This window comes from Mesocricetus auratus, unplaced genomic scaffold (assembly GCF_017639785.1).
Source record: "Mesocricetus auratus isolate SY011 unplaced genomic scaffold, BCM_Maur_2.0 Super-Scaffold_100008, whole genome shotgun sequence".
In the NCBI taxonomy this organism is placed as follows: Eukaryota; Metazoa; Chordata; class Mammalia; order Rodentia; family Cricetidae; genus Mesocricetus; species Mesocricetus auratus.
This window is the reverse complement of record NW_024429192.1, coordinates 34,541,692-34,558,985: the sequence shown is the minus strand read 5'-3', so window position 1 is coordinate 34,558,985 and position 17,294 is coordinate 34,541,692. Positions and strand designations below refer to the sequence as shown.

Genomic DNA, 17,294 nt, shown 5'->3' with positions numbered 1-17,294 from the left:
ACTACAAAAATCTGTCAGAACAGAACTCATGCAGTGGGTAAATAGTTTATTCTTTCAGTTTTGGAGGTTAGGTGGTAAGGGCCTGTCCTCTGATCATGAGATGGCACCATGAGTGGGTGGTCCTCTGGAGCCCAACTTCTAAAACAGTACAATTCTGTACGAGGCTGCATAATCCAATGTGGTTATTGAGAAAAGCTTGGAAACAGTGTAAAGTTTTTGAATGGTCAACATTCACAAACATTTTGAAATGTGAAATGGACTTGAGGTATTGCTTGCTGCATCTTGTATTTCACTGCGGCTTTCGTTTTAAACACCGATGTGTACTTTCCATTGCCAGCAAAGACAATGTAAACAAGCTAATGCTTTCCAAAACACCTGTTATTAATTGCAGTATTTTTTTTTTTACTGTACACGCAGAGGTTTCTTCTCTGATAGAAATACAAAGTTTATAGCGTCAGGCCAATCTTCCCCCAAATTTTCATCTTTGACCTCCCTTAGACTGAGTTGTGTGTTTCCCCGATTCCAAGCGGTATGTGCCATATATCTGAGTAATCTATCTCTTAATGGGATTCATAGAGTGAAGAGAGGTCAGTTCTGTTCCCCTCACCACAGAGGATGGGACTGCAAGTCCTCAGGCATCTTCAGAGAATGTCTGTGTCCCAGTTCTCCAAGCTGGTTATTCTCCACACATCTTCCAGGAAAGGCGAGCTAAGAGTCATGGTTTTAACTTTCGGACTACTTTCTTCAAAGCTGGCATGGGTTCTAACACCTGGACTAAACATAGAGCTTCTGACTAAACTAAATTGTTATAACACATTAGAAAGTGTGCTTAAATTTTACTAAATTGTAGTAATTTTTGTCTAATATTTTGCCCCTTCTAGAATTGCTATAAACTCTATGAAATCATACATTTTAACTGATTTTACTTATAAGAGAGTATGATGTATTGAATGACACGCTCCCCCAAAGGCTCATATGTTTTGAGTGTTTAGTACCCAATTGGTGGAAATTTTTGGTAAGGATTAGGGAGTGTGGCCTTTTTGGAGGTGATGTATAATTGGGGATGGGCTTTGAGGTTTCAGAAGCCCATAACATTCCAGTTCTCTCTCTCTCTCTCTCTCTCTCTCTCTCTCTCTCTCTCTCTCTCTCTCTCTCTCTCTTTCTCTTTCTCTACTCTCTCTCTCCTGTGACATATGGATTAGATATAAGCTCATTCTGCTTGTCTATAATGAAGTAAACATTCTTCCTTATCTTATGTACCATGTGACTTAATGTCCTACCAAACGTGGATCCAAGTTGTCATATACTGAACACCCAAACTGTGATCCAAATTAAAAAAGAATATTCAATTAAATTTTTGTCAGGTAGTCAGAGTAGCACAAAACCTTACAATACTGTATTTACTATATCCTAGTGATGCAAAAGGTTATGACAATGCCACATAGACCCACCTCTTTACATAAAATCATGTTTTTACAATGCCCAATAGTTTTTTATCCTATGGACTACTGTGAATTTTTACCTCAGTCGATTTTCCTTTATTTAACATGGAATGTTCTCCTTTCTCATCTGATAGTGCATCAAACAGAATGTGCCTGTAAGCAATCACAGCATATGACTAATTGCTCCCAACACATCATGCTACTTTGAAAATACATGCTTTCCCACACTCGTATTTCCTTACTTAGAGTTACCTTTCTCAGAATTCCTTAAACAAGATCAAATAGTTTTTGATTCTTGAAATCAGCTCAGCAGCAAGAACACAACATAAAATTATAACACAAAGAAGAAGGTAAATTAAACTAAATAGCAGTTAAGTATATGGTCAACAAAATTGAAGTGAATTGTGTCAAATATTTCTATCATGTTCATTTCATCTTTATAGAAATAGAATACAAATCAATAGTTATCTGCGTAATTTATAATATTTTCCCTTTAAATTAAATTAATATATATCCATGTGTTTATCCATATCATAAATTAATGAAAGTATCCCTTCTAAACTTTTTTTGATCATTTTTATTGTAAAAGGTGGACCGACGCTGAGGATTTGTTCAAATCAGTATGTTTTGTAATTTGTAACTGGTAAATTTAAACTTGGTATTTCTACTGGAAATAGGTACTAAAACTTGAAGCGTGATGACAAAAAGTAGTTTATGATGCAAAGTTATGCATTCAAATATTTAATGAGGCTATGCATGAGGAATAAGAACTAATTGTTGTCAGCTTCCTCTACTTTTCAGAAGTTAAATTTTTCTTTGTAAAAATTCCCCTGATTTTTGAATATTTGAAATTGATTTTTAAAAAGATTTATGTATTGTTTTATGTATGAGTACTCTAACTGTATGTACATCTTTATGCCAGAAGAGGGCATCCGATCCCAGTAGTGATGGTTGTGAGCTACCATGTGGTTGCTGGGAATTGAACTCAGGAGCTGTGGAAGACAGCCGGTGCTGTCAACCCGTGAACCATCTCTCCAGTCCCCGAAACTGATTTTTTGAAAACAATGTGTTGTTCTGCATTGCATGGATTAGCTGAACAATTCTAATACAACCCTTAGGATTCCTGCAATTTCTTATGTGAAAGCCAAGGATATGGGTATTACGCTAAGCCAGTCTGAAGTTACAGGAACCACCATAGAACATGAACAAGTGACTCAAACATACTGAACTTTGTTTCCTTAGTTGTTAGCTGTCTCAGGTTTTAGTGAGTGAAAAAAAAAAAAAGAAATAATTCTCATGCATAGCTTAGTATAAGTCACACAGTTAGCATGTTAAGTTTGGTAATGTTGATGAGAAAGGTAAAGCTTCTGGAGGCTTTATGGACTTAACACACCAACCCAGTTGACTCATGGATTTATTAGAATTGAGACAGAGAACACCTGAGGAATTTAGATGTTTAAGAGACATACTTGGAATTCACTGCCTAATTTTGGTCTCATAATGGCCATCGCACATTTATTCAGAGAAAGGCGAAACTTTACAAATACAAAAATGAGTTGAGCTGTCTCATAATTCTTTTCCACCACATCCTTTATCATTCCCTTGGCATGCCCTATTGTCTTTCTTAACTCCTTGTGTTTTGTAACAGTTGTTTTAACCAAAGATGGCCACCATAGTGTCATCCACATGCTTGCTGGCTTTTTTGTTGTTGTTTGTTTCTTCTTTGAAATTATCTTTCTCTCTCTCTCGAGATATCTCTCTCTTTCTCCATCTCTCTCTCTCTCTCTCGAAATCTCTCTCTCTCATTCTCTCTCTCTGTGTATGCATGTATGCACAGCTTTCCGTCTCTCTGTCTTTGTGGGATATGCCTTTCATGTTCAGATGCTCACAATGACTAGAAGAGGGTGAAAGAAAGATCTGCTGGAGCTGGAGTTTCAGGTAGTGTCAGCTGCTTGGCTTGGGTCCTGGAAAACTAAAATGCAGTTCTTCGGTAGAGCATCAAGTACCATTAACCCCTAGGCCATCTCCAAAGCCCCACATGCTATTCTTACAGTGTGATATGGGCCCCTTTCCCCTTAATAAGCAGCCTACTGCTCCTCTCCTTGGCTGTAGGCAGAATACTGTGACTGCCTCAACACATGAAGTGAGACAGAAGTGATATTGTGAATCTTCCACTACAAGGTCTTCAGAATACCAGTACCTTAATTTGATGTCTTAGTACATTCTTCCTTGGAGCCTAATAGCCATGTTATAAGGAAATCCAGGTGTATTTATTTCCTAGGACCAACATAGCAAGAGATGGCTTATGCTAGAAGAATACTATTTTATAGTTCTGGAGGCTAAAGTCTGAACTGAAAGTATGGGTGGGGTCATACTGCCTTTCATGCCAAGACAAATCCTCTGTTTTCTCCTAGTTTTTAATCCTTGTGGCCTCATCACTCTGGTCCTCCATCTCACATCATAGTATACTTATGTATCAGTATCATTTTATATTTGTGAGTATGTCTCCATTCAGTTACCTATCTATCATCTGTGAATCTGTGTATCTATCTATATATCATCTATGTATGTATATATGCATCTATCTATCTATCTATCTATCTATCTATCTATCATCCATCTATCTTTCTAATGTGTAAGAGGGCTCTGCCTTCATGGATGCTTGCAGGCCAGAAGAGGACACCAGCTCTCACTATACATGATTGTGAAACACCATTTGTTGGCTGCGAACTGAATTCAGAACCTCTGGAAGAGTTTTCATAATTGCTGAGCCATCTGTCTAGCCACCTCCCTCTTTTCAAATAAAGAAGATCAATCACACTGGATTAAGAACCTCATTAATGTAGTACTTTTAATTTGAGTACTTCGGTAAAGACCTTTCTCCAAATGAGGTCATATTCTAAGCTACTACTAGGGAACAGGGTATAAATATATCATGTGTTTTAGGTTAGGGAGGCAAATCAGCCAATCATGCCAAGCTACAAGGTGAGACTGGGCCTCTATTGAGTAAGATTACATCTGACAGACAGCCTCCATTGCTACCTATGGAAAAGAAGAAACCTTTTGGGAGGATTGTCATTGTAGTCTTCATCTCACTGCAACTATGGAAGGATATAGTACCAAGGCTGTCCTAGAATTGCATAGCCAACAGTAAGAGGTACAAGCAGCAATAACAAGATGATGTTTCTTAAGTTACAGTTTTGAGATACAGCATTAAGTAATGGAAGCATGTGATATTGGAATAGTAAGACATTTCCCCCCATGGGTCCAGTCCACTCTGTAGTCTGATCCCGTGACTATCACTCCAGTCTATTCCACCTTTTTGTTTGTATGTTTGTTTGTTTGCTTTTACTGATGCCTGTGGTTGAACATAGCGTGCCAAGCTACTCGAGGACTCTGCCACTGTGCTTGTCTGCCTGTGTTCCAACATTTCCCAGGCTGGCCATGAAGTCCTTGCCTTGATGAAAGCTCCCTTTCCCAACTCTTACCAATGTCTCTCATTGCCTACACACCATCATTGATAGGCCTTTCCTCTAATTAGCACAGCTTTCCTTTAAGCCTGCCTCCATACGTATGTGGTAATTTTTCCTCTCGATACTTAAAACAGTACATTTTCCTCAAGGAGTTTTCAGTATTGTTGAAAAGAAGCTTGGAATTTCAAATATTTGAAACTTACGTTCCCTTCCTAAGACATGCTGCTTACTTTTCTTCCTTAATATTGGGGATGCAAATGAACAAAATGTTTAAATTTAATAGCTTATATATAATATATAACAGATTATAGACAAACAATATTAGCAATGCTTTCAAAAGTGTTTTATTTTTATGAAAATAAAACATGTACATAGTGTTAGAAGTTAGACAATTTTACGTGGATTAAGTGAAAAATAACAAACTACACTTTTAGCAAATGTTCTGTCTTCCCAACCCTGCATTTCACTCACATTTGTTTTTTTAAGACATATTTATTCAGCATGACTATTATACTTAGCAATCAATAGCATAGGTTAAAAAAAAACATATGGAGAACCTTCATCCAGTGGCTGACAGAAGCAGAGGCAGACACCCACAACAAAAAACCGAGCTGAACTCCTAGAACCCAACTGCAAAGAGGAGTGACGAGCAAAGGAATAAAAACCTAGCTAGTGAAGCCCACAGAGGCAGCTGACCTAAACAAGGTGGAACACATGGACCCCAGACTGATGCCTGAGAGGCCAGCATGGGACGGATCCAGACCCCCCTGAACCTGGGTTTCAGAGAGGAGGCCTCAACAATCTTTGGGACCTCGGACAGTAGATCAGTATTTACCCCTAACACAAATGGACTTTGGGAGCCCACTTCACATGGAGGGATGCTCTCTCAGCCTGGACTCATGGAAGAGGGCCTAGGCCTTCCCTGGGATGATATGACAGACTTTGAAAATCCCCCATGGAAGGCTTTACCCTCCCTGGGGAGCAGAGGAGGGATAGAGTGGGGAGTTGGAGGAAGTGGGGAGGAGGGGGAGAAAGGGAGGGAGAGGAAGCTGGGAGTAACCTGTAAAAAGTTGAATGAAAAATTATTATATTATAAAAAAAACCTTCATGTTGGGGGCTGGAGAGGTGGCTTGAGAGAGTATTGCAACTTCTCCAAAGGGCAGGAGTTGATTTCCAGCATCCATGTCAGGAAATTCAAAACTGCCGGTGACTCAAGCTCCAGGGAAACCAGTGCCTTCTTCTGGCCTCTGTAGGCACATGCACTGACATACATAAACATATTAAAATTTTTTTAAAAAACCTTAAAAATTTTTATCGAAGAAATATTTCATATATTTTGATGTTTCCCCTTACCCAACTCCTCCCACATCTTCCCCACCCAACTGTTTTTCTCTTTCACTTTCAAAAAACAAACAGGAAGCAAAAACAAAAATAAGAAACACAAAGGAAATCCACAAAAACAAAGATCAAAACAAACAAGCAAAAGACCAATATTCTTTTTTTTTTCTGTGTATCCAAGAAACACTTTAATATCAAAGATAGATACCACCTCAAGGTCAAAGGATGGAAAAAGATATTCCAAACAAATTGACTCAAAAAAGCAAGTTGGTGTACTAGTTTTAATATTTGGCAAAATAAACTTCAAACCAAAACTAGCCAGAAGAGATAGGGAAGGATACTACATACTCATCAAAGAAAAATCTACCAAGAATATATTGTAATTGTTAACATTATGTGCCAAACACAAGAGTACCCAAGTTCATAAAAGAAATACTACTACAGCTTAAATCACATATTGATCCTAATACACTGATAGCATGTGGCTTGCCAGGGTCAGGTCATCTAGACAAAAACTAACTGACATAATAAACTAAATGGTCATCATATATTTACAGAATACTTCACCCAGACACAAAAGAATATACTTTCTTCTCAGCAGCTCATGGAACTCTGTCCAAACTGAAAACATACTTGCACAATGTAAGGATCAACAGATATAAGAAAACTGAAATAACACCCTGCATCCTATCTGACCACTACAAATTAGAGTTGAATTTCAACAACAACAGAAAGCTTACAAACTCATTGAAACTGAACAACTCACTACTGAATAAAGACTGGATTAAGACAAAAGTTAAGAAACATAAAACTTTCTAGACTTGAAAGAAAATGAAATAAAATACACTCAAACTTATGGGACAAATGAAGGTGGCTCTAAGATGCAAGTCCATAGCACCAGTTGCCTCCATGAAACAAATTCCATGGTCTGTGGGCCATGTTGCTACTTGGGGGCCATGTTGGTATCCATAGTCCATGCTGCCACTGGAGACCATGCTGATGTCTGTGGCCTGTACTGCTGCTGAGGGTCATGGTGGTGTCTCTGGCCAGTGCTGCAGCTGAGGGTCATGTTGATATCTGTGGTCTGTACTGCTGCTGGAGATCATGCTGGGGTCCATGGCCTGTGATGACTCCAGAGGCCATATGGATGTCCATGATTTGTGCTGTCAGAAGAAACCATGTGGAAGTCCATGATCCATGCTGCTGCTGACTGGAAGGGGCAAGGAAACTTCTTTTGCAGTGGTATCGATGATTTGCAGACTCATAATTGAAAATGAAAGACATAGAAGGCTTCATGACAACTTCCCCACCCCTGTTGTGGGATCCTGCTTGGGTCCCGTTGCTGATTTAGGCCCCAAATAACACACGATACACTGTATTAATTATGACGTTGTGGACCGTTTGCTATGGTTTCTAGTCGGCTAGCTCTGACTTAATTACTAACCCATAATTACTAATATTTATTTTTATAAGGACTTGTCTTTCCAAGGATGCAGCCTCATGTGTCCTCTTACCGTGATCACATGGTGATGACTCTCTTCACTACATATCCCAGAATCCTCCTAGACTCCTAGTCCCACCTACCTTAGCACTGTTGCTAAATAGAGAAAGACCAATATTCTTAAGTAGTTTTTTTTTTCAAACCACGCACGTGAGCATTACTTAAAGCAGGTCTTCTTTGTTGCAGTTAGGCCCTGTTGGCACTATGCTTGGCTGAGCTCACAAATCTGTTGTAACACGCAGCTTCCCTGTTACTTCTCTGGTTCTCCTCTCCTGCTATGTTTTGTTTGCTTGCAGTAATTAGAACCTTTGCCATGGCCATAGCTACTGCTGTTGCTGGAACCGCCATAGTATCTCGGTCACTAGTATAGCTAAGTATTTGCCTCCATTTGTGATGTCACATTGCAACCACTGAGTTCTACTCACATTACACAACTTCAGGTCTTATAGTGGTGGGAAGGGAAAAAACAACATTATTGTAGATAAGTCCTATCCACAGTTCAACATCTACTAGTTTCATCATGTCCTTTAAATATCATCCCATGTCTCACCTCTCAGGAAGCTGAACAGACAAGTTCAGCCTCACTTGCAGCCAAGGAACGTTCAGAAAATCTACATGAGCATTACTTGCTTAGAATTCCAAATTTCACAAGTACTTGGGAAAGATACAGGCAAACCCCTTTTTCATTTTTCTGGAAACATTGCTGCCTCTATAGTCTTATCATTTCAATTGACACCTCCAGGAACAATATTATGACTGAACAAACATGGAAATCTTTAATTAGACTTGTTTTTGTTTCGGCCCTTCCTCCTGTCACCTTCAAGTCATAGGCATCAAACTTTTATTAGTCCTCCTATGTGATAATTACTCCCAAGTTTCATACTGATGTTTTGTTTTATTTTTGATTCTCATTTTATAAGAGAAATCTTCCTAACTTGGTATTAGAAGTCTATAAGACCATTTTGAAATTACATTCCTTGTTAATATAATTTATTTAACTTACAGGGAATATTTAGCACACAATTTTCAATCTGGCATCACTGTAATTTGTAGTGAGGCAAATCACATAATTAAAAAATTCAAAAGCCTTACTAATGTATTCCATTATTGCTACAAGTTTGCTCATCTGGTCTTTGGCACATCCAGCCTCTTCATGTTTAGTGGGCTGCTCATTTGCCTCAAGCTTACACTTACCACTCTGCAGTGTAAAGGGAGGACTTCAAAGGTTCTACCCACCACCAAATTAGAATAAGAGCAAAATGTACAAAGAATTCAGAGAATGCATGCTTTAAAATGTTAATATTTGAACAAAAAGAGTAACTTATTTCTCACCTGGATTTTACTGAAGAGACCAGTGGTTTGCCTGACAGATGTCAGCTTTGAAATGGGATTTGGAAATAAATGCCGTTCCTCTTGATCATTTAGGAGAACATTTCTATAGAGATCAATGGCAATCCCCACCTCACTGGTAGAAAATGGTGTATATATATATTTCAACTATTTCTAAGGGGATTTACTTGTTACCGATAACCAGATTGCTGTCTGGGAACCTAGTGTTCTCAACAGTCCTAACAGTGAATTGAAATAATATGTTCTTTTAGACCAGGAGATTAAAGCAAATACTCAATACTTAAAAATTTGAGGGTCTGTGTGATAGTTTCCATTTATGTGATTCTATCTAATTTACCCTTATCATTAATCTGCACATGGGGCAAAGTGATGAGAAGCCATTCCACACTCACGTGTACAGTTTATCCTTAGCACTACTCCGCACATGGGAGCACAGTGATGAGAGACCATTGTATACTAATGGCTAGCAAAGGCTCAGGGAGAAGCTGAGAACTATAGCCAGAGAGAGAGGAGAAGCAGGAGGGTCAGAGATTGACGGAAACCACCTTTTTCATTACTGTTCATATTACCAATGCTTTATTTTGGATGTATATCATATTGGATATGGATAATAATTACAATCTGGATTATCATGATTTTATCTATTTGTCCAAAATTGACAGAGTTGAATGTTATATAATGTCTTCATATATGTGTAATTTGGAATGGCTCAGTCTAATTTATGATTATACTTATTGTCTCATTAATTTACAATGATTATTTTTTATGGTGAAGATATTAAAAAAGAGTAATGTGTAACTCTTAATAACTTCTAATATATGTTACATTGTTATATGTTCACTATGATGCACAATGAAATAAATGACAGGATTTTTGTGGACCTGATAATTTGTGTCATTAGGCCAATACCTCCCCTACTTCTAGATTTCAGTTCCTGGTAATTACTAGTCTTTCTATCCATTGAGCTGTATTGTTTTAGGTTCCACATATAAATCACATAATAGTTGTTTCTCTTCACTTTTCTCTCAACATAATGTGCTTCATAAACAATGTGGCAAATGACTGTATTCTTTTGAAGACTGAATAATACTGCTTTGTTTTTACATACCATGCGTTCTTTGCCGGTTCATACATTTGCAGATATTTATGCTGATTCCATATCTTGGCAGTTGCACATAACGTAGTGACTGTATAGTTATCTTCTAAGTTGCTGATCTCATTTCATGTACATACATGTGAATTACACTTTCGTAGTGGAATTGCTAAATCATCATCTGTTTTCTGTTTTTCTCTTTTTAATTAAAATTTTTCCTTATTGTTGAAAATAGATGTTTTACTTAAATAATATTTCTTGATTATACTTTCCCATTCTACCACGCCATCCAGTTCCTCCCCACTTCCTCTCTGATCCGGGTCTACCTTTTGTCTCTCATTAGAACACTGGTGCTGCCTTGTGGCGCAAGCCTTTGATTCTAGCAGAATCTGACAGATCTCTGTGTGTTTGAGGATAGTGTGGTCTACGTAGTGAATTCCAAGACAGCAGAGAGACCCTGCCTCAAAGCAGCAATAACAACAAAACCAAACCCCCAGACATCTAAGGAACAACAATAAAATAAGATAAAAACAAAGACACACACACACACACACACACACACACACACACACACACACACACACATCAGAATAGGACAAAACAACCAAACAGAAGGAAAAGACACCAGTTTGACTTCTCCATATTCAGTGAGTTGTGTAGGCGTTGTTTTCAGCAATGGGGCCTTGCCATCAGTTTGTGAAGAGGAACCTATTGTCTTGGTAACGGCTTGGGTTGTTAGAGGTAGCTACTCATGGTAATTTTTTTCTAGCTTCATCCATTTGCCTGCAAATTTCATTTAAAAAATGAATGAATAATACTTCATTGTTTAAATGCATCATATTTTTATTTATTCATTCTTCTGTTGAGGGATATCTAGGTTGTTTCCAGTTTCTGGCTGTTATGAATAGAACAGCAATGACCATGGATGGGCAGGTGTCCTTGTGGTAGGATAAATCATTGTTTGGGTACATACCCAAGAGTGGTATATCTGGAATCTGAGGTAGATCAACTACCATCCTCCTGAGGAATTGCCACACTGATTTCTATAATGGCTGTAAAAGTTCGCATTCCCACCAGCAATGTGTGAGTGTTCTCCTTATACCACATCCTTGCCACCATAAACTGTCATTTGTTTTATTAATCTTAGCCATTTTGATGGGTGTAAGATGCAATTTCAGAGTTTTGATTTGCATTTTCCTGATGACTATGATGTTTAACATTTCTTCAAGTATTTCCGTTTGTGTTTCTTTCTTTTATGTTTTTTTGAAAATTCTCTGTGTAGCTCTATGCCCCATTTTTAAATTGGGTTATTTTTTAATATGTATTTTTTTGAGTTGTTTGTTTATTTTGGATATTATGTTTCTATCAGATGTGTAGTTGGTAAAAATATTTTCCCATTCTATAGGTTGCTGTTTTGTTGGAACGACAGTGTCCTTGGCCATACAGAGCTTTTCAGTTTCATGAGGTCCCATTATTAATTGTTGGTTTTAGTGCCTGTGCTAACAATATTCTGTTTAAAATGTCTTTTTCTGTGCCAATGAGTCCAAGGCTATTACCCATTTTCTCTTCTATCATGTTTAGTGTAACTGGTTTTATGTTGAGGTCTTTGATCTCTTTGGAGTTGAGCTTCTTGCAGGGTGATAGATATGGATCTATTTGCATTCTTCTACATGATGATATCCAGGTTGCCCAACACCATTTGTTGAAGATGCTTTCTTTTTGCATTGTATATTTCTGGCCTCTTTATCAAAATTCAGGCATCCATAGGTGTGCCAGTTTATGTCTGGATCTTCACTTAGATTCCACTGATCAATGTGTCAATACCATGCTGTTTTTATTACTATAGCTCTGTAATTCAACTTGAAATTGGGGCTGGTGATATTGCCAGCAGGTCTTTATTATTCAGGATTGTTTTAGTTATCCTGATGTTTTAGTCTCCATATGAAGCTGAACATTTTCCTTTTAAGATCTGTGAAGAACTGTGCTGGAATTTTGATAAGGATTGCTTTGAATGCCTTGAATCTGTAGATTGCTTTGGTGGGATGATTTTTTAAAATTACATTGATCCTACTGATCTATGAGCATGGGAAAATCTTTACATTATCTGACATTTTCATTTCTTTTTCTTCAATGTCCTAAAGGTTTTTTTTTTAGCTTGCCAATTGGTGTTATCCCTTTATTTATTTTTTTTCCAGTTTAAATTTAGATAAGAAACGAGGTTGCTTCAAAAGTCAGTTCCAGGTCCCTCTCCCATTCCCTCCCCTCCTCCCGTGCCCTCCCCCCAACCCCCCCCTCCATTAACCCCTCATTCCCCCAGGGAGGGTGAGGCCCTCCATGGGGGTGTCCATAGTCTGTCATTTCATATAGGGCAGGGCCTAGACCCTTCCCCAAGAGTTCAGGGTGAGAGTGCACCTCACATTGTTCTATGGGAGTCCAAAATCCGTGTGTATACTTGGGATGGGTACTGATCTGCTGCCCAAGGCTCAATAGATTCCCTAGGCCTCCTCACTGACACCCAAATTCAGGAGGTCTTGATCAGTCCCATGCTGGATTCCCAGGCTGATGCCTGGGATTCAAGAGTTAACCTTTGTCTGGTCAGCTGTTTCTGGGGGTTAAACCAGCCCAGTCTTAATTCCTTTGATCATCAGTCCTCCCTCTCTGTTACTGGCTTTCTTGAGTTCAGCTCAGTACTTAACCAAGGGAGTCTGCCTTTTCTTCGATCAGCCACTAAATGAAGTTTCTGTTTCCCAGACTCTCTGGCCATAGGATTGTAGGCTGGAACTCCCCAGATCTATGTCTAAAATCCATATATGAGAGAGTACATGCCATGTTTCTCTTTTTGTGACTGGGTTACCTCACTCAGGATGGTTTCTTCTAGTGTCATTCATTTGCCTGCGAATCTCATGATTCCGTTATTTTTTTCTGCTGAATAGTACTCCATTGTGTAGATGTACCACATTTTCTCTATCCACTCTTCGGGTGAGGGACATCTAGGTTGCTTCCAAGTTCTGGCTATTACAAATAAAGCAGCTATGAACATAGTGGAACAGACATCTTTGTTGTATGAATGGGCATCTTTTGGATATATGCCTAAGAGTGGAGTTGCTGGGTCTTGTGGTAGGTTTATTCCCATTTTTCTGAGGAATCTCCATACTGATTTCCAAAGTGGCTGAACCAGTTGGCACTCCCACCAGCAATGGAGGAGTGTCCCTCTTTCACCACATCCTCTCCAGCATAAATTGTCATTGGTGTTTTTGATTTTAGCCATTCTGACAGGAGTGAGATGGTATCTCAGAGTTGTTTTGATTTGCATTTCCCGGATGGCTAAGGATGTTGAGCACTTTCTCAAGTGCCTCTCAGCCATTTTAGACTCCTCTATTGAAAACTCTCTATTTAGTTCTGCAGCCCACTTTTTAATAGGGTCCTTTGGTGTTTTGGAGACTTGCTTCTTGAGTTCTTTGTAAATTTTGGAGATCAACCCTCTGTCAGATGTGGGATTAGTGAATATTTTTTCCCATTCTGTGGGCTGCCTTTTTGTCTTACTGACTGTGTCCTTTGCCTTACAGAAGCTTCTCAGTTTCAGTAGGTCCCATTTATTAATTGTTGATCTCACTGTCTGTGCTACTGGTGTTATGTTCAGGAAGCTGTCTCCTGTACCAATTCGTTCAAGGGTACCACCCACTTTCTCTTCTAAGAGGTTCAGTGTGGCTGGATTTATGTTGAGGTCTTTGATCCATTTGGACTTAAGTTTTGTGCATGGCGATAAACATGGATCGATCCGCATATCACACAGGATTTTGACTTGATTGGTTCTAGATACCCAATGTATTTAACACTATTTGATACTGTTGTGAAAGGTGTGTTTCTATTTTTTTCCTGTGCACTTATCATTTGCATATGGGGTCGTGTAACATGCTGCCTTCCTGCCTGGTCCCTGAGCCGCATCAGTCCCAAATAACACAAGACACTATATTAATTATGAAGCTGTTGGCTGCTTGGTTTCTTATCATCTAGGGCTGACTTGATTATTAACCCATAATTATTCATATATATTTTACAAGAACTAATCTTTGTTAGGATGCATTCCTGCTGCATCCATTCCTGCTGTGAGTCACATGGTGACCAGCCTCTTTACTACAATTCCCACAATCCTTCTAGACTCCTAGTCCCACCTATCTTGTTTCCCTATTGGCCAACAATGTTTTATTCAACAACCAATAAGAGAGACAGATTTACAGAATGACATCTCCCATCATCTCCCCTTTTCTGTCTAAATAAAAAGAAAGGTTTTAACTTTAACATAGTCAAATTATATATAACAGAGCAGTTATCAAGTAAGAACTACAGTTACAATATTTAGTCAATTAACATTTAGTAATATTTAAAGAAAATATCATCTATCCTTTCTTTGTGAGTGTAAAGTCTTATATGTAGCTAAGGAAAACTATGATTATAATTATCTGTCTTCAACTCCATCAAAGACCACAGAAGGATAATATGTAAATACTAGAATTGACAGAGACATCTCACTACCTGGACAGTCATCAGAAGTTGGGGAATCCATATTCAGTCCATAGGCCACAGTGTGTCTGGAAGATTTCTTAGCAAAGTAGGAAATTTCAAACTGTCCATCTGCATTAGCAGTCTGTCAGTCATTTTTTTGTGTCCTGTAGAAAGTCCGACATACTCTTCCATGAAGCAGGAACCCTGAAGGATAGTCCAAATTTAGTAGTCACTTTTCTGTGGGTCCTGCATGTCCATATTATACAACAATAGTCAAACAGTCTAGGCATGGGGTTTCTTGCTCAAATGGCTAATCTTGCCATTTCGAAAGCAAAATCCATAACATATTTTCAATGCCCATCTTCCTCTCAGACATAATTGGTGCTGCCAGGAGCAGACATTTCTCATTGTCAAGAAAAACCCTAAACTATTTTAAATGTCATTTTCTGAAGGTCTTTGAAAGGCTTGAATACTGCCTATACACCAAGTACCATTCCATTGTTAGACCCCTTCCTCATCTCTCATGAAGGACTATAGAAAGTTTTAGCCTAATTACTTAACCACAAAGCTTTTCAAATTCTTCATGAGGTTTGTCTAGAATTTTATTATTTAAATTATGTATATATACAAGGGAGTAAGAAAAAACATTTTAAAGCCAGCCTCTCGTAAAAATGAACATTCTGAGTTACTAATGTATTCTGATAGCAAGATACACACATTCAATATTTACTTTTATGGAGTACATCCATTTCTTCACCAATTCCATCTTCGTCACAAGAGCATTCTCCAAATGCTGTCAGACAGTTCCTCAGTGTTGACCCACCACAATTTTGTTGCTCTTGCTTTTAAACACCTGCATTTGGTGACATTTCTCCTAAGCTTACCTATGAGCTCATGTTCTAGTCTATTGAAGCAAATAGACTATGCTTATGATTATGAAAATGCTTATATGATGGCAGTTTATATTTTAGCCACAAGTCTCCTTGTTGTCTCTTGAATGGGAACCATCCCCAATATAGATAAAGGCCATGAGCTTGCCAGCAGACTATTTGGGTATTTGAATTTCAAAGTTTACTTTTCATTCCCCTGCCACCATTTTCTGTTACGATCCATCCCAATTTACTCCTTTAACTCTCTTTGCACCTGGCACACTGCTGCTTAACTTGGAAGCATTATGATATTTTTAACATTGTGTATACAGTTTACATGCATGTTCCTGTGTAATTTCAGGTGAAGTTTCTGCTTAATCAGGTCTTTAAGATAAAGCAGATATCTGTTTAAAATTTCTTGCGATTATTTTTTTATCAGAATTTTTTGCAAGACATTCTTTACTTCTTTATTTCTCAAGCTATAGATGAAAGGGTTCAGCAAGGGAACTACTATTGTAAACAAAATAGCAGCTGGTATATCCTTATCTCCTTCTTCTAGCAAATTTGGCCTAATGTACATGAAGAAAAGAGATCCATAAAATAATGAAACAGACAGAAAGTGAGACGCACAGGTGGAGAAGGCTTTGATTCTCCCCTCTTTGGATTTCATTTGGAAAATTGTAAAAACAATGTAAAGGTAAGATATGAGGACACTGCCTATTGTGAAGACTTGAATTGAACCTGAAAAGACAAACAGCACAAGCTCGTTGACATAGGGGTCAACACAGGAGAGTCTGTACAAAGGAAGAATGTCACAATAAAAGTGGTTGATGTGATTAGAGCCACAGAATGCCAGTCTAAATAGTAGCCCCACGTGAATCATGGAATGCAGGTTTCCAGCTATGAAGGCTCCTGCGGTCATCTGAAGGCAGAGCTTCTTGGACATCATGGTGTGGTACTGCAGTGGGTTGCATATGGCCACATAGCGATCATAGGCCATTGCTGCCAGAAGGAAGCAGTCTGCAGTTTCAACAGTGCAAAGAAAATAAAACTGTGCCATGCATTCATACAGAGAGATTATTCTGTCCTGCGAAAAAAAGTTCCTCAACATTTTGGGAGTAATAGCACAGGCACAGCAAGAATCCACCAGAGCCAGGTTGCCTAGAAAGATATACATTGGTGTGTGAAGAGTACGTTCTTTGGAAATCAGAAGCATCAGGCCTAAATTCCCTACCATGGTGATCACAAAAATGGCAAAGAATACCCCAAACAGAAGGGCCTTCATTTCTGGAGAGTCTGTAAATCCTGTGAGGATAAACTCATGAATCATGGTGTGATTTTCTTTAACCATTTCTGATTTTCTGAAAAAAAAAAAGTTGGGAAATAAAGTGCTAGTTTCTCATTTACTCAAGACATCATTAACCTCTTTTTGTTTCAAAGGAGGAGATGCAACTTGGATAGTGCTTTTGCAAGTCAGCTGGACTTGAACTCTTTGTCTAACCATTAGAATCCCTTTTTTTTTCCTTTCAGGACTGAAGATTGAACCCAGTGCATTGTACATGGTATGCAAGTGGCTTCACCAAGCTATACTCTCTGCCTAAGTTATTCCTTTCAAACATATTTATTAAACATTATTCCATCACATTAAAAAAAACCCTTCAGGGCCTGAGAGATGGCTCAGAGGTTAAGAGTACTGCTTGATCTTCCAGGGGTCCTGAGTTCAAT

At 38.5% G+C, this 17,294-nt stretch overlaps 1 protein-coding gene across 1 annotated transcript; it reads right to left on the bottom strand.

The window, feature by feature from the left end:
* Positions 1-15,993: 15,993 nt before the first annotated feature.
* Positions 15,994-16,920, bottom strand: LOC101841365 (olfactory receptor 5K1). The gene has a single exon (XM_005076737.2). It carries the CDS (start codon positions 16,918-16,920, stop codon positions 15,994-15,996), a length of 927 nt encoding a protein of 308 aa, XP_005076794.1.
* Positions 16,921-17,294: the final 374 nt, after the last annotated feature.

Bases quoted from the DNA above. Each gene is read 5' to 3' on its own strand.
- LOC101841365 (XM_005076737.2), bottom strand. From the start codon at position 16,920: ATGGTTAAAGAAAATCACACCATGATTCATGAGTTTATCCTCACAGGA.